Source organism: Chionomys nivalis, chromosome 7, assembly GCF_950005125.1.
Source record: "Chionomys nivalis chromosome 7, mChiNiv1.1, whole genome shotgun sequence".
NCBI classification, from domain to species: Eukaryota; Metazoa; Chordata; class Mammalia; order Rodentia; family Cricetidae; genus Chionomys; species Chionomys nivalis.
Genome location: NC_080092.1, coordinates 65,524,858 through 65,546,951, shown reverse-complemented (window position 1 = coordinate 65,546,951; position 22,094 = coordinate 65,524,858). Strand labels below are relative to the sequence as shown.

General features: G+C 38.7%; 1 protein-coding gene across 6 annotated transcripts in view; it reads left to right on the top strand.

The window, feature by feature from the left end:
* Ggnbp2 (gametogenetin binding protein 2) overlaps nt 1-19,607 on the top strand; it is a 36,333-nt gene extending 16,726 nt beyond the window's left edge. For 3 of the 6 annotated variants that reach the window (XM_057774586.1, XM_057774585.1, XM_057774587.1), the window contains 9 exons: nt 2,674-2,787; nt 7,770-7,979; nt 8,951-9,125; nt 12,208-12,402; nt 14,111-14,258; nt 15,544-15,669; nt 15,756-15,904; nt 17,274-17,522; nt 18,787-19,605. In XM_057774586.1, coding sequence (XP_057630569.1) covers nt 2,674-2,787; nt 7,770-7,979; nt 8,951-9,125; nt 12,208-12,402; nt 14,111-14,258; nt 15,544-15,669; nt 15,756-15,904; nt 17,274-17,522; nt 18,787-18,990 — 1,570 coding nt within the window. In that variant the 3' untranslated portion in view covers nt 18,991-19,605. Of the gene's footprint in view, nt 1-2,460; nt 2,587-2,673; nt 2,788-7,769; nt 7,980-8,950; nt 9,126-12,207; nt 12,403-14,110; nt 14,259-15,543; nt 15,670-15,755; nt 15,905-17,273; nt 17,523-18,786 lie in introns of all 6 variants that reach the window. The other 3 variants (XM_057774588.1, XM_057774589.1, XM_057774584.1) reach the window with 3 other exon arrangements.
* Nucleotides 19,608-22,094: the final 2,487 nt, after the last annotated feature.

Below are 22,094 nucleotides of genomic sequence, written 5' to 3'. Positions count from 1 at the left end.
TCCTGTCAGTACCTCCCTAGTACTGAGATAGCGGGCATGGACTGGCTTCTACATCTGTCTTAAGTACGTGTTTTTATCAGTATCGTTCGATAGAGGACTCCTCTAAAAGCTGCTCATTTCGGTCTCCATTGTCCCATTAGAAAATGAGCTAAGCAGTATGGTATAGTAAAAAAAAAAAAAAAAAAAAAAAAGCCTGCCTTTTGGTTTTGCTTTTTTCTCCTCTTCCTCGTCCTTCTCTTCGGTTTTGTTTTTTGTTATTTTTGTGGTTCTGAGGATTGAATCCAGGGCTTCACACATGAGTACTAATCAGGTATTCTACCACTAAGTTACACTTTAGCCTCTTTATACATGTACTTTATTGAGGACTAATAAAAAGCAATAGATAGCCCAGCATCTTATATATCTGTTCTCAATGCTATTTTATGTGAAGACCAGTTCTTCTTGTTTTGTTCCAACTTCTACTCTGCTTTGCCAGATATCTCCTTCTATTTAATGGATAAGTAGCTACATCTTCCAATCTTGTAGCTTCAAGTGAAAAAATAAATCTCTGTAACCTTCATGTTCCCTTTCAGGTATAACTTCTCTACATGGAAAGTCAATTTTTTGAAGATTGTTTATTGAATGTGAAGTGAATATAAATGGAGCTAGTTGATCTTGAGTGTGACTTTGCTAAGATAGCTTTGGTTATTCCCCAGTGTATGTAGATAGTAGTCTGATTATAGTCTGTTTAGTCAGGATGCCTTGAAAGGCTTCCACAGTTGTTTGCTGTTGGAAGTCCTCATTTTATGTTCTTTCCTCAGGTTTTTGTTAAATTTTCACACTTTTTTTTCAAGGAATGAATACTCGCTGGGTTTCAGCTTAATAAAGAGCAGTGATTCAGTCATCTTTACTGAGTGTTCTTTTAGCTGTGCAAGTAAATGCTAGTTATTTTCTGTCTGGAAGTTTGGTATCTGAAAGAAAGATCCAGGCCAAACTTGTAGGCCAGTAGTTAGTGACTAAGGGTAAGGTAATATGAGAAAACGGTATGTAAAATTATGTAGCAAGAGCAGAGAGTGCTGGGAGATTCTGGTTAATGGTGCAACAGAAACTGCTGATCAGAAAGTTGAGTATGGCCAAATGGGTAGGAGGAAGCTGGTCTGGTCAGCTGTATTGAATGTTCCTGAGTCACTGAGGACCCCATCGTGAACGCTGGTTTAGCAGCTCTGATGAAGAGCACAGCTGGTGGTTGAGTGGAAGCAGAGTCTAGATTGGAGTGGACAGAAGATGAATACAAGATTGTAGTGGGTTAGATCGAATGGAAAGTACAGGAGGAGGAGGAGGAGGAAGTGACTTTGAAAGAGTACTCTTCAGGAAGCACGTCTTGAATCACCTGAGGCATAAGGCCTAGATCTGATCTCAGTGGGAGGTCACTTAAACCTGACTGTCAAAGAGGAATAGAGAATTGAGAGAGGGGATTTAACATGCAAGATAGATCAGGAACTGACATTTCGCTGTCAGAGTAGTTAGAACTGAACCTTGGTTTGGCCCTTCCCCCTTATTGGGGTTAAAGTGCTGGATTGTATAATGACATGATGTTAAGCTAGGAGTTGAGAAATACTTATTTAGCTACGAAAAGACTCAGGTTATTCCATCTTAAGCAAGTGTGACATTTAATTTCAAGGATTGTAATGAGACCTGCAGAAGATCAGGCAGGATCCAGTTCAGGATTAGCAAAAAATCTAGAAGACTATTCTTGACTGGAATCTAGACATTTCTGTAGGAATGCACAACTGCCACACAGCAAAATGCACGACCAATGCCCACTGAAACTAGTTGGGGAGGAGGGGCTGGGAAAATTCTCAGTAAGTTTAAAGAAATTATGTGTGTAGTACTTCCTATTAGCATAGGCGGTATAGTGTGTGCATCTTAGCCTGCTATTATTATTATTATTAAGTATAAACTTAACATATTTTTGTTAGATTAATATATGACTTTCATGGCTACTTGGAAATGTGAAGGTAAATAAGTTTTGTTGCCATTGGCTAACTGTAAATAAGAGTACCTTAAACAATAATCATTAATGATCACATTAAATAGAGAATTTTCAATTGTTTAAAGATCGATACATGTTTAATAGGTGAAAAGACTGTATAACTTTTTAAGTACCATTTTGGCTTTAGAACATTTCAAGTGTATTTGCTTGTAAAATGCTCAACATATAAACCAGTTTCTATTTTTATAACTGTAAATAATGTGAAATAATATCGAGTAACTTGATAGTCAAGTATTTGAAATAAACATATGAAACACATTAAATAACAATGTATTAAGATTAAATATGTAATCTGTTATTCAAATTTGTGGAGTTATCTTACTAATTTCTTAATATGTTAAAGAATTCATGATTTTAACATAGACCTTAGAAATGATTTCTTGAGGTTATCTCAGTGTCACTAAGCTTTGTACCATACTGTACTGCAGTGAAGGGAGCAGTAGCAGTGTCAGTTCAGAGAAGTTAAGTACAGATAAGAGAAGTAGTGAAGACCACAGGAAGGACAGCAAGTGTAGGATCATTTTCCATTATGGACCTTTCCAGGGAACAGCCAGGTAAAACAAAGCACTCCTTTATTCTGCCTTTTTAAATCTTTTACCTCATATATGCCTCCTTGTCACTAATACTTACTCTTCTTACAGAGGATGTTGGATGGATGTATGGGAACTAATGTCCCAGGAATGCAGGGATGAAGTAGTTTTAATTGACTCCAGTTGTCTCTTAGAAACACTAGAAACATATCTGCGAAAGCACAGGTAAGTAAGTGGAAAGTTCATTATGATATAGTGGGGAGGGTATCTTAGGTGTCAGTCATTCTGAGTAGCCTATCACTGGCTTCCTTTGTATAAAAGTATTCCAGTATTCTTTCTGTTATTATCTGGCAATAGGGGTCAGGGTAGTTAATTTCTCAGTCAGGTTTTTGAGTGTTAGCCTTCTTATCTCTTCTTTTTTTTTTTTTTTTTTTTTTTTTTTGGTTTTTCGAGACAGGGTTTCTCTGTGGTTTTGGAGCCTGTCCTGGAACTAGCTCTTGTAGACCAGGCTGGTCTCGAACTCACAGAGATCCACCTGCCTCTGCCTCCCGAGTGCTGGGATTAAAGGCGTGCGCCACCACCGCCCGGCCTTATCTCTTCTTTTTAAAGATTTGTTATTATCATTATGCATTTTTTTTTTTTGAGACAGGGTAGCCCTGGAGTGCTGGGATTACATGGGCCACCACACCCAGTATTTATTATTTTTAAGTGTGCGTGAAGCTTGTAGAGACCAGAGTTGCTGGGACTCTTAGAACTGGAGTTATAGGCAGTTGTGGGCTGCTTGACATAGTTGCTGGGAATCAAAATTCGGTCTTACAAGAGTAGTGTTTGTTCTTAACCATGGATACCATCTCTCCTGTTTCTCCTGTCTTCTTTTTTTTTTTGTAATTTTTATTGGTTATTCTAGATTGGTCTTTCATGAAATATGGGTGAATTGAATATATTAAAGGTATAGTTAATCACTTTAGGAAGAATATATTATTAATCATATTTGATGTGTTTTCAAAATTAAATTAGCAACTTTTTTTGGCCTAGAGTTGTAGCATGCATGAGCTCTGGGTTAGATCCTCAACCCAGCATAAACTCGGCATGGTTGAACAAGATTGTAATCCCAGCATTTGGGAGGTAGAGACTAGATGGTCATGAGTTCAAGGCAGCCTGGGATACAAGCCACCTGGCTTTCACCTAAAAAGCTTTTCATTTCCTAATTTGAAATATTTCCTCTGTTTGTCAGAGCCTTTAAATAGAGTTACAATGTATTTGTTTCATGTAACCTCAAATTTTTCTTTTTAGAGTAGTGTTACAAAGGAATTTTTAAAGTGCTATTAGCATTTGGAATCCTTTAGGAAAGGAAAGAAACTGGTAAAGGAATCCTCTAGTGATTGCATTGTTATTGGGGCCAGTTCTGTTATTACAAATTTGCTACATTTGACTTATATAGATAATGACTTTGCCTTCACTTTAAAAAACAAGAATTATAAAAATAGGTGTTAACAAAATTGTTTAAATGGCAACAAACTAATGAACTGTATACTCAGTTTCTTTTTCTTTTTTTATTTACAAATTTTCTCATTTTTGTCTTTTTGGTTGGTTATCAAAAAGTAGACAGTGTACTTGATTATTTGGATTTGGGAGAGGAGACAAAATACAAAATGTTTGTCCTATGTCTTTTACGTATGAATCGGTTTACCCAAAAGGTATCTTTGGGGTCGTATAACAAAACTAATGTTCTGAAGTTTCCTGTGTTTTAGTTTTATTTTATTTTATTTTTTTAGTTTTGTTTTTTTAAATTGATTTTTATTTAGCGCTACATTTTTCTCTGCTCCCCTCCCTGCCTCTCCCCTTCCCCCTTCAACCCTCCCCCAAGGTTCCCATGTTCCCAATTTACTCAGGAGATCTTGTCTTTTTCTACTTTCTACTTCCCTTGTAGATTATATCTGTAAGTCTCTCTTAGTGTCCTCATTGTTGTCTAAATTCTCTGGGATTGTGGTTTGTAGACTAGCTTTCTTTGCTTTATGTTTAAAAACCACCTATGGGTGAGTACATGTGATAATTGTCTTTCTGTGTCTTGGTTACCTCACTCAAAATGATGTTTTCTGGCTTCAAAATTCAAGATGTTATATTTTTCTGCTGTGTAGTACTTCATTGTGTAAATGTACCACATTTTCCTTATCCATTCCTTTGGTCGAGGGGCATTTTGGTTGTTTCCAGGTTCTGGTTATAACAAATAAAGCTGTTACAAACATAGTTGAGCACATGTTCTTGTGGCACGATTGAGCATCCTTTGGATATATATCCAAAAGTGGCATTACTGGGACTTGAGGAATGTTGTTTCCTAATTTTCTGAGAAATCACCACACCGACATCCAAAGAGGTTGTACCAGCTCGCATTCCCACCAGCAATGGGGAAGTGTTCCCTCTCCAGCATAAGTTGTCATCAGTGTTTTTGATCTTGGCCATTCTTACGCCAGAGTTGTTTTGATTTGCATTTCTCTGATGACTAAGGATGTTGAACATTTCCTTAAGTGTCTTGAACCCATTTTAGATTCCTCTGTTGAGAGTTCTCTGTTTAGGTCTGTACTCCATTTTTTTTTTTTAATTGGATTATGTGTTCTTTTGGTGACCAATTTCTTGAGTTCTTTGTATATTTTAGAGATCAGACCTCTGTCTGATGTGGGGTTATTGAAGATCATTTCCCATTCTGTAGGCTGTCGTTTTGACTTGTTGACCATGTTCTTTGCTTTACGTTAGGCTTGGCTTCCTCTGTGTTAGGATTACAGGTGTAAATCACTATATTGAACTTACAGGAATTTTTTATATTCTGGATATTAATCCCTATTCAGATGTTTTCCCTGATACTGTGGTTGCTTGTCCACTGTTTACTCTTTTTGTTTCTTTGGTTTTTAGAGACAGGGTTTTTCTCTGTAGCTCTGGCTGTCCTAGAACTCATTCTGTAGGCCAGGTTGGCCTCAAATTCAGATAATTCTTTACTTCTGCCTGTGCAGTGCTGGGTTTAAAAGTGTGTGCTACCACCTCCTGGCTTCCTCATTTTTTTTTTTTTTTTAGTATTTATTTATTTTAGTAGATTGTTCTTATTATGTGTATGCAGGAGCCTCATGGACGTTAGAAGAGGCGTCAGATCCCTTGGAATTAGAGCCAGACAGCTGTGAGCTACTGTGTCAGTGCTGGAACTGAACTCCAGTTCTGGGAGTAGCAAGTACTCTTAATTGCTGAGCCATTTCTCCAGCTTTCCTTTGCTACTTAAAGTTTTTTTTTTTATGATTTATTTTTTATTTTATGTGTATTGGTGTTTTGCTTCCATGTATATCTGTGTGAGGGTGTTGAATCCCCTAGAACTGGAGTTACAGACAGTTGTGAACAACCAGTGCTATTTACAGCTGAGCCATCTCTCCAGTCCAGCTTAGAAGTTTAATGAAGTATATTTTGCTTTTGTTGTGTTTTGATATCATATCTAAGAAATTGTTGTCTAGTCTAATGCTGTGATATTTTCCGCCTGTATTCTGTATGTCTTTAGGTTTTAATATCGGTGTCTTCAATCTATTTTGAGTTAATTTTTAAATTTCCCCATGATCATTTTCAAAGCGTTAGTGAAGTAGAGTGATTTAATGTGAGTCTTGTCAGTCTTACTGCCTACTAATCTTGTAGGCTTAAATATCCTCTAATTTAACATGTATTTATTTCCTTAAAGAAAGATAATTATCTTTTATGGGGACAGAAAGACCTGAAGGCAGTAAAAATAATACATGATAGTTGCAAGAATAAATAAAATAGTAAGAAGCGTAAGGCAGAAATAATAGGCAGGTTGGTGTGTGCCTGTAGCCATTGCTATTTCCACTTTCTGGGGAGGCAGAGGCAAGAAGATTTTTACAAGGCCAAGGTTTCAGGAATGGCCTAAGGAGTGTAATGAGCCTCCTCTACCTAGTGTGTGTGCATGTGTATACAAATGCACTTGTTCATGAGAACACCTTTATAGACGAGAGGTTGATACCAAGTTTCTTCCTCTAAAGCAGGTCTCTCACTGAACCTAAACCTGGAGCTTGCTATTTTGCTAGACTGACTAGCAAGTAAGCCTCAGATCTCTCTATCTCTTGCCCTTCAGCTCTAGGCTACATGTGCATGCTGTCAAGCTCATCTTTTTATGTGGGTCCTCATGCTTACATAACAAGCTCTTTACTCACTGATTCATTTCCTAGTTCCCCCTTGTTCTCTTTTTAAGATACATTTTTGTTTTAGTTCTGTGTATGTCTGTGGTTATGGGCACATGAGTGCAGGTGCCTACAGAGGCCAGAAGAAAGCATTGGATCTCCTAGAGCTGGAGTTACAGGCATTTGTAAACTACCCAATGTACATGCTGGTTCTGAATTCAGGTCCTTAGATCAGGAAGCACTTAACCCTAGAGCCATCTTTTTTGTTGTTAAAATGTTTCTTCTCTCTTCTATGCTATACTTGAAATAATAATACTAATAAGAATTCAGGCAGTTTAAACCAGGGGAGAGTAAACTGAAATGAAATGACAGTGAAAGTCAGCTATACTAGCTGGTTCCATATATAAAAGCAGGAACTAGGAAGAAGTTGGAACTAAGAAAATGGTGTTGCCTTGGAACACTGAGTTTAAGGAGCTGCCTACTAAGAGTCTCACAGCATCTCACATGGTTTTACGTTATGGGTATAGCCTTCAGGCAAGAAGAATAGAGTCTTGATCAGAGATCTTGGTCATGAATCATCTTCATAAACTGAACCATGGATGTGTATACATGGGTGCAGGTGATGTCAGAATTTATTTGAAAAATGAATTTAAGTCAGACTCAGAATTTCTTGTACATCACAGCGAGACTCTGCTGAGAGTCTATCCTGGTTCTTTCTTGTTTTGTGATTCAAAACTAGAGAAACCAGATTTTGTGGATCATGGTGATTGTGAAGGCAGGAGGATCACATGTATGTCATGAAGCATGCATATATCTGCCTTACTCGTAGCCCACGTCCTTCTCCAGTTTAAAATCATTTCCAGTCAACAATGCTGCATTCCATGATCCTTAAATTTGCATTTAACATGTATGTTTTTATTTTTTTATTACTTTTGAAACTTTATAGTTATGGCTGGTTTTAAATTCACAAAAGATCCACCTGCTTCTGAAGTCTTACCTCATTGTTAATTTCAGTTTCTTTGTTTTTGTTTTTTTTAACAGGTTTTGCACTGATTGCAAAAATAAAGTTCTCCGAGCATACAATATCCTCATTGGTGAACTTGACTGCAGCAAAGAGAAGGGCTACTGTGCTGCACTGTATGAAGGCTTGCGGTGCTGTCCACATGAGCGACACATACATGTTTGCTGTGAAACAGACTTCATTGCACATCTCTTGGGTCGTGCTGAGCCAGAGTTCGCAGGAGGGTATGAGTATGTAGTTTGCTAGAATGGGCTATCTAGCGCTTTGCTTCATTTTATTACTCAAAGTTTGTTTCTATCACCTCTGCCTCACTACATAAGATATATGTACAGATTAAGGTGTCCTGTAAAGATTGATTTCTTAATTGAATGAAACTATGGGAAAAGTATTCTGGTGTTTGGTTTAATCCTCTGCTCCTCATTTCTGGAAAAGAGGTAGGCTTTTACTATAGATTATCATTTTTGCTTGAAAATGATTGAAAAGAATGTTTCTCCATGCATCCTGCTTTATCATGTTTAGATTTTATTCTCTATGATGGTTTTGCATAGAAATTAGGTTTTTGCAACAGGGAGTTAAGAAGTGCTTTTTTGAATGTAATTCATGGACTGTGTATATTATTATTTCATTATTAAATGGTAGAACAGCCAAAATTAATATCTCTGGCTTTGTAATGAGAATGAAATTGGAATTAAATTATTCATAGTTATACATCAAACCCATTTTCCCTTTGGGTTTTATGTCAACTCTCTTTTGAGTACTGGTTTTCAGCTGGAAGTTGTTAAATTCAGAAGCTCACTATAGTACTGTGAATACTTCTGCTAGACTGGCACTATAGAAGTGATTGAATCACTTTGGAATTGCCTCCCCCCATTCATTGTCAAACCAACTTACCAAAAAATGATTAAATTTTACTATAACTGGAAGTTGAAAGTAGTCTACCATGTCTACTGTGAGATACACACTTCCATGACTTCTCTAGGCTCCAAAATCCATGTCCTTAGAGCCAGTTCCTGAATTACCTTACTTTACCAATATTAGAATTCAGTTCTTGAATGTACATTTCTCAATGGTTAAAAGTGTGTGTGTGGGGGGGGGGGGGGGGGGACAGACAGACAGACAGGCTGGCTGGCTGTGTTTAAAGTCTGGATTTTCAAGTTTTACTGTTTCGGTTAAGGAATTAATGTTGAATTGTCCTGAATAGGCGAAGAGAAAGGCATGCTAAGACAATAGATATAGCTCAAGAAGAAGTTCTGACCTGCTTGGGAATTCATCTTTATGAACGACTGCATCGCATCTGGCAAAAACTCCGGGCTGAAGAACAAACATGGCAGATGCTCTTCTATCTTGGTGTTGATGCTTTACGTAAGAGCTTTGAGGTAAGAACAGTGAATTCTGACTGGGATTTATTAGTCATGGCCTAATCTTTTTTCTTCTTTTTTTTTTTTCCCTTGGTTTTTCAAGACAGGGTTTCTCTGTAACTCTGTCTGTCTGTCTGTCCTAGAACTAGCTCTATAGACAAGGCTGGCCTCAAACTCATAGAGATCTGCCTGTCTCTGCCTCCTGAGTGCTAGGATTAAGGGTGTGTGCCACCACCTGGCTTTTTTTTTTTTTTTTTTTTTAAAAGAGGGTCTTTTTGTGTGGTCTTGCTCTGGCCTCTGGCCTCAGACCTGCAGTGATGTTCCTTTCTGATTGTTGAATGCTAGAACTCTAGGCATGGTCTGCCATCCCTGATTAAAAGGTTGGACTGGGCCACAGTGCCTCAGAAAGCTGATCACTGATATACGACTTTGTCTGAGGGAAGGGGAATTTAGACGTTAGTGGGGTTTTCTTTCCTTTTTAGTCCTGTTTTTTCTTTTTGCAGTATTGGTTTTCATTGGAAAACCGAAGTTAAAAAGATGTTGCTAAGGAGCAGGGGAACTAGCTCAGCAGCTAAAGACAATTGCTGCCAAGACTGACAACAACCTAAGTCTGATGTCTGGGGCTCATATGGTAGAAGGAGAGAATCGCTTCTTATAAATTGAGAATTAAGAACTCAAGGCTGGTCTCAGTTACATAGTGAGACTCTGCTTACGGGGAAAAAAATGCTGCTGCTCTGAAGTAGAGCTAATGGAAAGGCAGTCAAGGAACAGAGTTAGAAAATTTTCACAAGTCTTAGTTTGTCTGATGACAAAAAAGCAAATATAATATACATGACATGATAGTAAAAACTACTTTTAGAGCAGCAGTTCTCAACCTTCCTCATGCTGCGAACTTTTAATACAGTTCCTCATGTTGTGGTAACTCCGACCATAAAATTATTTTTGTTGCTACTTCAAAACTGTAATTTTGCTACTGTTATGATGTAAATATATATGTTTTCTGATGGTCTTAAGTGACCCCTGTGGAAGGGTCATTTGACCCCCCCCCACGTTGAGAACCCCTGTTTAGGGGCTCATGCTGTGACTCAGTACTAGAATGCTTGCCTAGTGTTCAGGAAGACCTGAGTTCAATTCCCACACACACAAGCAAGGGGCTGCTTTTAAAGAGCATTGGAAGCTTGTATTTGTAATGCTGCTATTATGTATAGTGCCTTTGATTTGGTCATCTTTCAGTTATATTCATAGAACATGTGTATTTGGTTAATGACTGTTTTGTATATTAGGTATATAAATCGATAGTTGTAACCCTTTGAGTTGCTTGTCCTTTTGAAAATAGGATGAAACCATTTGCAGAAGCTCATCCATAAACATCATAAGTATTCTGGAGTGAGAAAATTTATAGTGACTTTTGGTAAACAGATGTTTTTAATGTTTGTATCATCGAGATCAGATAATCTAGTTTGGTTATATAGTCTTTTAATATAGAATAAATGGAAAAGCTGGGTTTGGTGGTGCACACCTTCAATCTCAGCATTGTGAGTTCAAGAATTGCCTGGTCAGGGCTGGAGAGATGGCTCAGAGGTTGAGAGCATTGCTTGCTCTTCCAAAGGTCCTGAGTTCAATTCCCAGCAACCACATAGTGGCTCACAACCATCTGTAGTGGGGTCTGGTGCCCTCTTCTGGCCTGCAGGCATACACACAGACAGAATATTGTATACATAATAAATAAAATAAATATTTTTTTTTAAAAAAAGGAATTGCCTGGTCTACATAGCAAATTCCTTGATTTTAAGGATTACATAGACTTTTTCAAATAATGATGATAATAGTAAATAAATATATAATAAATGGGGTATTGGAGAGATGGATCAGTAGTTAAAGAGCAGTTGCTGCTCTTCTAAAGGACCTGGTTTAATTCCTAGTATCCACATGGAGTTACCTTCTGTAACTCCAGTGTCCCAGGGAATCTGATATTCTTTTTTTTTTTTTTTTTAAGATTTATTTATTTATTACATATATAGTATCCTCAGTACTTTGCCTGCAGGCCCGAAGAGGGCACCAGATCTCATTACAGATGGTTGTGAGCCACCATGTGGTTGCTGGGAATTGAACTCAGGACCTTTGGAAGAGCAGGTGGTGCTCTTAACCACTGAGCCATCTCTCCAGCCCGGAATCTGATATTCTTCTGGTGATCATGGTACCAGGTGGTACACAGACATACATGCAGACAAAACACTCATATACATATAGTTTAAAAAGTAGACTAATGAATGGGGCTAGAGAGATGGTTATGCAGTTAAAAGAGCTTACTATTTCAGAGGACCCAGGTTCAGTTTTTGGCTTTTTCGAGGCAGGGTTTCTCTGTAGCTTTGGTGCCTGTTCCGGAATTAGGTCTTGTAGACCAGGCTGGCCTCGAACTCCCAGAGATCCCGCCTTCCTCTGCCTCCCGAGTGCTGGGATTAAAGGCATGCGCCACCACCGCCCGGCCCAGGTTCAGTTTTAATACTCATGTGGTGACTCATTAACCACCTAACTCCAGTTCCAGGGGATCCATTCTCTAATGAAAGCCACAATTTAAAAAAAAAAAAAAGGCTAGGGATATATCATAGTGTTTCTGGGTTCAATCCTCCATAATAAGGAGATGGGATATGTGTATATAATGCGGATAAGTAAAACTAGAATATTGCTGACTTGAATAGCAGTGCGATTTTTTTCTTATAATGTACAACTGTTCATTAACTTCTTGAGTCAATTTTTAAGACATTATCATTTAAAATAATAAAACACATCGACGTCTCAGTTTGATCTTCAGCACTACAAAAAAAATTAAAATTGAAATTTGTTTTTGCTGCCCATGGTGGCTCATGTATAGTTCCTGCACCTGAAGACTGTTGCAGAAGTGCCCTATGTTCAAGGCCAGTTTGAGCTACAGAGTGAGACTCCCTCAGAAAACAAGCAAAACTTGAAGATTTGTATGGAGACTGTCCGAATTTACTGCATAAAATACTAGTTGTGTGTGTGTGATATTTAAAAGTGAGAATTCCCTTGGAAAGATGAAGGAAGTTATGACTGATGTTCACACTCACCTTTCTTTTTATAGATGACTGTGGAGAAAGTACAGGGTATTAGCCGCCTGGAACAACTTTGTGAGGAATTTTCCGAGGAAGAACGAGTTAGAGAACTCAAGCAAGAAAAGAAACGCCAGAGACGGAAGAACAGACGAAAAAATAAGTGTGTGTGTGATATTCCTACTTCCTTACACACAACAGATGAAAAGGCAGTAAGCCAAGAGAAGGTGTGTGTGCTGCTTTGGGTAGAAGAAAGACTTTGTAGATTTGGATATTTTACTCTGCTTTTCTAGATATGAGTTCCTGTAATTTGTGTATTGACTTTTCCCCTATGATCATGTGTGAGCCACAATATTTAATGCATGCATTTGTTTTATAAAGGCAGTGTGTTGGATAGTTATCTCAACAACAAAGTCAAAATATGGAATATTAGCTTTGTGAATGACCTAGACCAGTTCTCAACTTTAGAATCTCCTGTCTCTTGAAGTACACAAACTTATTGTGGGTTCTACTTAATCAGTGTTTACTGTAATAAATATTAAATTGGAGGAATCATAGATAATTCAAATCGTAAGCCTACTTTATGGTAATTAAATAAGATTTAAAAAATACCATGTGCACATAGTAAGACCTCATCTCGAAAAAAGTAAGTTTTCAACATTTTGGCTATTTCAAAATGTAAGGTTTTTTTCCCCCCTTTTAATTATGGATGACAAATCCTGTCTTTTTTTTAAGTGGTAAATTGACTTTATTCATTTTTGAGGAATTAACCTGCTAAATACACAAATTTGAATAAGCATAGTTTGTCTCAAGCATTCTTTGAAGTGAAATTACTGTTTTTAATTCAGCTTGCAGCTCAAATAGGATAGATTTCCTTGAGAGAGTTCTTGTAGCTTGGGTATGTGTCAGAAGATTTTTGCTTAATGTTTAACAAAGAAAGGATACAGTGACTTCTGTATATTTCACTTGTGCTGCTCATGACTTACTAAGGCACCATTGCTGTTAGATTAGCAGTGAAAAGGAACATAGTAATATCGTAGTAACTCCTTTGGGGTAAGAAGACACAGAGCATTGATAACCTAATTTGTTTGATACTGGTAACTTTTTTTTTGAAGGTATTATTTATTTATTTGCTTTGGTCCCCCCGCCCCCTTTTTGATAACTCTTGTTTTCTGATGGTTTATAGTAAAGTAGCTTAGTACATTTTCTTTCTCATTTTTCTTTCTGGGACAGGGTTTCTCTGTGTAGCCCTAGTTGTTCCAGAACTCGGCTCTGTTTACCAGATGGTGTGTGTCATCACTACCCGCCCCCCCCCCCCCCCTTTTTTTTTTTTGGTTTTTCGAGACAGGCTTTCTCTGTGGTTTTGGAGCCTGTCCTGGAACTAGCTCTTGTAGACCAGGCTGGTCTCGAACTCACAGAGATCCGCCTGCCTCTGCCTCCCAAGTGCTGGGATTAAAGGCGTGCGCCACCACCGCCTGGCTCCCTTTTTGTTTTTGTTAATTTTTTTTTTTTTTTTATTTTGAGATAGGATGTCACTCTGTTGCCTAGGCTAGTCTGGAATTCACTATGCAGCTCAGATTGGCCTTAAACTTGCAGCAGTAGCCTGGCATGGTAGTGTATATCTTTAATCCCAGCACTTAGGAGACAGAGACAGATGGAACTCTGTGAGTTCCAGGCCAGCCTCATTTATATAGTGAGTTCTAGATCAGCTAGGGTTACATAAAGAAACCATTTCTCAAAAACTTGGAACAGTCCTCCTATCTCAAATGCTGGGATTACAGAAATGAGCCTCTGGCTAGTTGCAGTGATTTTTTTTTTCCATATGGATACTCTTCATTTTTTAATCTTAGAACTGCTTTTTAATTAATTAGAAATTAAAATTTAGCCCTTATGGAAATAAATCTTTGTATTGTCTCTTAATGTCCATCCTCAAAGGAAACAGACTTCATTGAAAATAGCTGCAAAGCCTGTGGCAGCACTGAAGATGGTAATAGCTGTGTAGAAGTAATTGTTACCAACGAAAATACATCGTGCACCTGTCCTAGCAGTGGCAATCTTTTGGGGTCCCCTAAAATAAAGAAAGGTGAGTAAATAAATCTTTTTAAAAATAACTCTTGCTGGACCCTGTATGGGTCTGAGCTAGGTCCTCTGCATGTACATTATGGTTGTGTAGCTTGGTGTTCTTGTGGGACTCCTAACAGTGGGAGTGGAGGGTGCTTCTGACTCTGCTGCCTTTGCTTGAACACTACTGTAGACTAGCTACTGGTTGCCTCGTCCAACCTTGTTTTATTGTAATTTGTTATGCTGTGTTTTCTTTTTATTCTTTTTCTTTTTTTTTGGTTTTTCGAGACAGGCTTTCTCTGTGGTTTTGGAGCCTGTCCTGGAACTAGCTCTTGTAGACCAGGCTGGTCTCGAACTCACAGAGATCCGCCTGCCTCTGCCTCCCGAGTGCTGGGATTAAAGGCGTGCACCACCACTGCCCGGCTCCTGTGTTTTCTTGATATCCCTGAGGGGCCCACATTATCATCATCATTACTCTTTACTTTTTTTGAAGGGAAACAGGAGGAGTAGATCTGGGGCGGGGGACTGGGAGGAGAGGAGGTAGGGGAAACTGCTCGGTGTAATGTACATAAAGAATAAAAGTTAAAAAGATAATTCAAAAGGAAAAAACTCCTTTTGTTGGACATAGTGGTATACACTTTTAATCCCAGAACCAGGAGGTCAAAACTATTTTTTTTAATGATTTTTTAATTTTTATGTATGTTGGTGTTTTGCCTTTATATATGTCTGTGTGAGGGTGTCAGAGCCCCTGGAACTGGAGTTACAGATAGTTGTGAACTGCCATGTTAATTCTGGGAATAGAACCCAGGTCCCCTGGAAGGGCAGCCATTGCTGCTAACCATTGGGCCATCTTTCCAGCATATTCACCACTGCCCCCAGCCCTGCCGCCAATAAAACAAACGAAACCCTAAGTCTCTATTTTTCTTTTAAGTATAAGTGCTCTTAAGAAGTAGTTTTTTTGGAATTAGAATTTGATTTTGTTTTTTGAGACAGGATTTCTTAGTGGTCCTGACTGTCCTGGAACTCACTGTGTAGATCAGGCTGACCTCAAATTCAGAGATATGCCTGTCTCTGCCTCCCAAGTGCTGGGATTAAAGGTGTACACTGCCACCACGTTGCTGGAATTAGAATTATAAAGTTGCTTTATCACCTCAAAACTACTGTACAATTTAGTCTGATATTTCATATTTCTTACAAGAAACAAAACATGTAAATATTAGTCATATTTTCATTACTTTCTGTAGGCAATAAGATTTGATATTTTTCTCTGGACTCTGAATTTTTATTTTTACTTGCTCTGTTTTCAGGCGTATCTCCACACTGTAATGGTAGTGATTGTGGATATTCATCTAGCATGGAAGGAAGTGAAACAGGTTCTCGAGAAGGTTCAGATGTTGCCTGCACTGAGGGAATTTGTAACCATGATGAACATGGTATGCTCAGGTTTAAGATTCATAATTAATATCTACTACATGGCTGATATAATATCATAAATAGGAAGGGTTATTAATTTTTGCAGGTGAAGATTCCTGTGTTCATCACTGTGAAGACAAAGAAGATGATGGTGATAGTTGTGTTGAATGTTGGGCAAATTCTGAAGAAAATAATACAAAAGGAAAAAATAAAAAGAAGAAAAAGAAAAGCAAGATGTTGAAATGCGAAGAACATGTAAGTGTGGTGATTTGTAATTAGTAATTTTTTTTAAAAATATTTATTTATAATGGATACAATATTCTGTTTGCATATATGCCTGCAGGCTAGAAGAGGACACCAGACCTCATTACAGATGGTTGTGAGCCACCATGTGTTTGCTGGGAATCGAACTCGGGTCCTTTGGAAGAGCACGCAATGCTCTTAACCGCTGAGCCATCTCTCCAGCCCCTGTAATTAGTAATTTTTATAGTTGAAAACAACCTATTTTCCTTGAACTGGTGGTGGTGCAGGCAGGCCTTTAATCCTAGCACTTGGGAGGCAGAGGCAGGCGGATCTCTTGAGTTTGAGATCAGCCTGGTCCACAGAGTAATTCCAGGACAGCCAGAGAAACCCTGTCTTTTTTTTTTTTTTAATATTTATTTATTTATTTATTTATTTATTTATTTATTTATTTATTTATTTATTTATTTATTATGTATACAATATTCTGTCTGTGTGTATGTATGCAGGCCAGAAGAGGGCACCAGACCTCATTATAAATGGTTGTGAGCCACCATGTGGTTGCGGTTGCTGGGAATTGAACTCAGGACCTTTGGAAGAGCGGGCAATGCTCTTAACCACTGAGCTTTCTCTCCAGCCCAGAAACCCTGTCTTTTAAAAAAACATGTTTTATATAGATGCATCGCTTATTCATCTTGTGGATGTGGATATGGGGGAGGAAGTGTTTATTTGTCCAGAAGTTCAAGTGAATAACAAGTCACAGATCTGGTTAATACTTTTTTTTACTTTACTTCATAATTTATAAAAAATTTCCTTTAGATATATTTATTTTACATGTATGAATGTTTTATCTTCATGTATGTCTGAGTACCTCATGCCTGCAAAGGATAGAAGAGAATGCAGGGTTCCTTGGGAATTGGAGTTTGGATGACTGTGTGTCACCATGTGGGTGCTGGGAATCGAACCTGGATCCTCTGTTAGGTACTCTAAACTCCTGAGCCATCTCTCTAGAATCTATCATTTTAATTAGCTATATAATCTTGAAAAACTAATAAATTTAGTTTTTCTGTTTGCAAAAATGAGGATAATAGACTGTGTTTTAGGTTCTATGAAGATGAAGTAAGATCATACATACAGCAGGTTAGCATATCATCTGGAATGGGGTAAGTGTCTTGTAAATCAGCTGCAGCTGTTATTTAGTATTACTTCTCAAGACTTGAAACCTGACTGCAGATCTTTTGTTTTACTGTTCACTGTCTTGTCTGGAAGCATAGGCTAACCTGGAGCTCACTAGCCACCTGGAAATTTTTGGTTTTCTTCTAATAATAACTGCTACTGTTTTTGCCCCCTTTTTTCCTTGGGAAATTTTTTGCCCTGGTTTCAGATCCAAAAACTTGGAAGCTGTATTACAGATCCAGGTAATCGAGAGACCTCAGGAAACACCATGCACACAGTGTTTCACCGTGACAAGACCAAAGATGCACATCCTGAGAATTGTTGCAGCGCTGAGAAGGGTGGGCAACCATTGCCTTGGTTTGACCATAGGAAAAACGTACCACAGTTCACAGAACCTACAGAAATGTCATTTGTTCCTGACTCTGGAAAAGGTGCCAAGAGCTTAGTTGAACTTCTTGTAAGTAGTTCATGATACCTTAATGTGAATTGGGGGAGATATTAGAAGCTTTTAGGTAGGGAACAGAGAGGTGTTAAGAAACGAAAGGTGTTGATCCATCGTTCTTTGGGGACTTCATTTCTCTTCTGCTCATGGCTTTTGTAATGTTCTGGAGCACATTGTCTTGTTGTTGTTTGTCTTAAAGTAGACCAGTTGGGAGAGTAACAAGTGGCAGTATAGTCCTCATCCTTCTATACCCGAAAAGAATATTGAATTAGTATAATCTCAGCACCCCAAAGGAAGAGGCAGAAAAGTCAGGAGTTTGACTCATGCTCAGCCACAGAGAGAAGACATCCTGGGATAAGACTTTTAAGTCCTCCATATCACACCGCCGCCCGCCCCCCCCCTCGGCAAAAAAAAACAAAAACAAAAAAAAAAACGTAAAATAATAAAGAACCTGAACTAAAGCTTTTATTCCAAGTTAATTCCTTCAGGTGGCATATAGGAAAGTATGATTGGTCTTGGGAGAGTTGTAAAATTGATATCACCTCCTGAAACTTCAGTTGAACTCTGCCAGATGTCAGTCAATGTCCCAGTGTGTGATGTGTGCTGATGCATGAAAAGAAAGACAGTTGCTATCCCTTCCATTATTAAGTCCTGGTGGAACTGTCATTTGGAATATTAAGGATTCTATTTTTGCTTGTTTTATTTTTGTATATGTTGTAAAGTTTAGTGGTGATTCTATATAACATACTTTGTAAGTAAAAAAAAGTTATCTTAATTTGTAGAGATAAAAATCTTTTACTTAGGCCTGGCAATGGTGGCACATGCCTTTCATTCCAGCACTCGGGAGGCAGAGGCAGGTGGATTTCTGTGAGTTTGAGGCCAGCCCAGTCTACAAAGCAAGTTCTAGGACAGGCTCCAAAAAAAAAAAAAAAAGAAAGAAAGAAAGAAAATAGGATCAGCTAGAGATAAGTCTGGTTATTTAAATATTGGTTAGATTAGTTGTATCCATCTCTTTCTATCTAGTTGTTTTTAAAGGCAGAAGGTATGGTGATAGTCAAGTAGGCTCATAGGTATATAAAGGGTAATTGTAGATACAGTGTTTCAAACCAAGCTGAATTTCAAAGATGGAATGCCATGATGCTTATTTTGTAAGCATTCCAATACGAGATCACGTGGCTGGGTTGAGACTAAAGGTAGCCCGCTTTAATTTATAGTTGCCCCACCAAGTACAGCATTTTGCATTTTTTGTCATGGTCTTAACTGCTGCTTTAATTTGCAGGATGAGTCTGAATGTACTTCAGATGAGGAAATCTTTATCTCACAAGATGAAATACAGTCATTTATGGCTAATAACCAGTCTTTCTACAGCAATAGAGAACAATACCGACAGCATCTGAAGGAGAAATTTAATAAATACTGCCGCTTAAATGACCACAAGAGGCCCATGTGTAGTGGCTGGTTGACAACGGCTGGAGCAAATTAAATAAATAAAATAGCTCTGTCTTTCAATGAAACACACAAGATGACTACTGCGCCTTCTCTTTTAAAAAAAACTCTTAATTTAGTGACTTCTGGCAAAATTTTATCTTAAATCAATGTGATTCCTTGTTTTGGGAGACGGTGGAGGTAACCTCATTCATTTGTTCTTTCTTCAGGCTTGTGTCTTTAGTTGCGTGGCTGCGCAGGCCTGCTTATGATTTAAGCCATCTCTTCATTAAACATTTCTCTTCCTGTGAGACTTACTAAAGCAACTTAGTGGCAAAAGTAATGTTGTACTTACACCTCTGTACAGAAATGACAGTGAGCTGGATATATGGTTTACAGTAGACATCCACTTGCAAAGTGTCTGGACGCAATGTGCAAAATTTAAAATAAAGAGTATTTATTAATACGCATAGTAGAATGTGGTGTACATGTTTCTACTCAGTGTGGTGGTGCTTTAGTATTTGCCACTTGTGAACTTTGTACTTGGCCTGTAATGATGGAGAGATCATGAAGAGCAAATGAAGATAGAGATGCAGACTGTTCAAGACAGAATTCTTCCTCTGGTGAAACTTGACAACTGAGTAAAGCAGTTTCTGGTCTTGTTCTTAAAGAATAAATGGCTTAAATACTGGCTAGCATCTTCCTTTCTCATGAAACTTGAATTGCCACACTAGAAGTTCCCAAAGAGGTAACAGAAACACCTTAAATTCAGAGGCTCATATTGCCCTAAAAGAATGAAAACAAAATGTTGGTAACTATTCATCCTCTAAGACTGTGACCAGGGAAGGATGCATGAGAGCTGACCACATTGGTTTTTGTACTCAGCCTTACTGGTTTTCCACCCATGAACTCGGAATGGCTTTAAAGTTCACTGCTGTCACAAGCTGAGTACTGATAGGGAAAGATTCCCAGGAGTAGCATTTTGCTGCCATGATAGGTCAAATTGGTGATGGGGAGATGACAGTATGATGCTTCTAAGAACCTAAGTTCCAGCAGGGAGGTGGTGGCACATGCTTTTAATCCTAGCACTGGGGAGGCAGATGGAGGCAGATCCCTTGAGTTTGAGGCCAGCCTAGTCTAAAGAGTGAGTTTCAGGACAGCCACGATTACACAGAGAAACTGTCTCAACCCCTCCCCCCCAAAACCCCAGTTTTATCCCCAGAACACTAAAAAGAGGAGAGACTGTGTAAATGATGAAACTGGGTAAATGGGTAAAGAGAAAAGGACTAAATTTGTTATATACTGTATGAAACTGTCAAAGAATAAGAAGTAAATTGAATTTTAAAAAAGGGAAAAAAAAAAACAGTGCTGGGCATTAGAGACCTATTCCTGAATTTCTCTTACTGGCTTGCTGGCCAACTGGACTCGTGCTCCAGACCAGTGAGGTGGGGTCAGTAAGGTGATGGCAGTGGGAAGAAGGTGCTTGCCACCAGGTCTCAGAACCTGAGTCTGATTCCTGGGACCCTCACAAGTTGTCCCCCCTGACCACATGTGGTATGCATGTCCCCCATCAATAAATGTAAATCTACTGGTTTTTGTTTTGAGACTTGCCATGTAGAGCAGATGGGTCTCAAACTCATAGAGGTCTGTCTGCATCTGTCTGTCTCTCAAATTCTGGGAGGAGTGTGTGCCACCACACCTGTCATAAATGTACTTAGAAAAGTGGACAGTGGGGGCTGAAGAGATGGCTCAGAGGTTAAGAGCACTGGCTGCTCTTCCAGAGGTCCTGAGTTCAATTCCCACCAACCACATGGTGGTTCACAACCATCTGTAATGGGATATCGTGCCTCTTCTGGCAGAACACTGCATACTTAATACATAAAATCTTTTTTAAAAAAAAGTGGACAGGGGCTGGAGAGATGGCTCAGCGGTTAAGAGCATTGCCTGCTCTGCCAAAGGTCCTGAGTTCAATTCCCAGCAACCACATGGTGGCTCACAGCCATCTGGAATGAGGTCTGGTGCCCTCTTCTGGCCTTCAGGCATACAGACAGAATATTGTATACATAATAAATAAATATTAAAAAAAAAGGGCAGTGTTGCTGAGGAATTAACCAATTTCCTCTGGCCTGTACACACACGTCTGGCACTTGAATATAAATACACTTGGCACACAACAAACAAAAGGTTGAATAGCACCACAAATGCATAGTTAGGGTTTTGTGCTTATGTGTTGATAATACTTGGTGGCCCCCAGACAAAAGTAGTAGGACATCACATCTGAGTAATGGGGCCGGAGTGAGTCTTGGGGGCTTCCTACCATTGAATTAGATTTCAAGGGCATAACAGTCATGCTCAGGTGTAGTTTTCATTGTAGGCATCTTTTGTTTGGGCCTCATTATGCAGCTCAGGCTGGCCTTGAACTAGAGATGATTCTCTTAACCTTAGCTGCCTCCATGGTATATCCTGGGTCGTTGATGGAATTTCTTTGGTCAACCTTCTGAGTTGTCTTTAAAATTGGTTGTATGTAGCTGAGCAACATACCCAAACAACTCTGGGAAGATACTCTTAGCTAAGCTTTTTTTTTTTTTTTTTTTTTTACTAGACATTCACTGCCAACTGAGTTACACCCTTGGCCACATGAAATTCCCAAAAGCAACAGTTTTGCCCTTGTGACCACATAAAGAATAGTAGCCAAATGGGTGCTTGTCGAGTGAAATTGTATTTTTTAAAAAAAGTGCATTGGTGTTTTCACTTGCATGTATGTTTGTGTGAAGATGTTAGATTTAGATCCCCTGGAATTAGAGTTACAGTTGTGAGCTGCCATGTGGATGCTGGGAATTGAATCAGTGCTTTTCTGAGCTATCTCTCCAGCCCTAAGTGAATTAAAAAAAAAAAAATTAAATCAGGGTCTTACTAGCCCAGAATGTGATTTATAATCATGCCTCAGCCTCCTGGTGCTGGTATTACAGGAGTGCAAAGGCATGGCTTGTGTGACTGTGGTAGGCAGGTGCCTACCTCTGGACTATAGGTCCAACTCCTGCAACCATAAAGAATGACTATATGAAGAAGGTAGATGGACAGGTTTTTGTTTTTTGAAGACAGTTTCTCTGCGTGTAGCCCTGGCTGTCCTGGAACTTACTCTGTAGATCAGGCTGGCCTTGA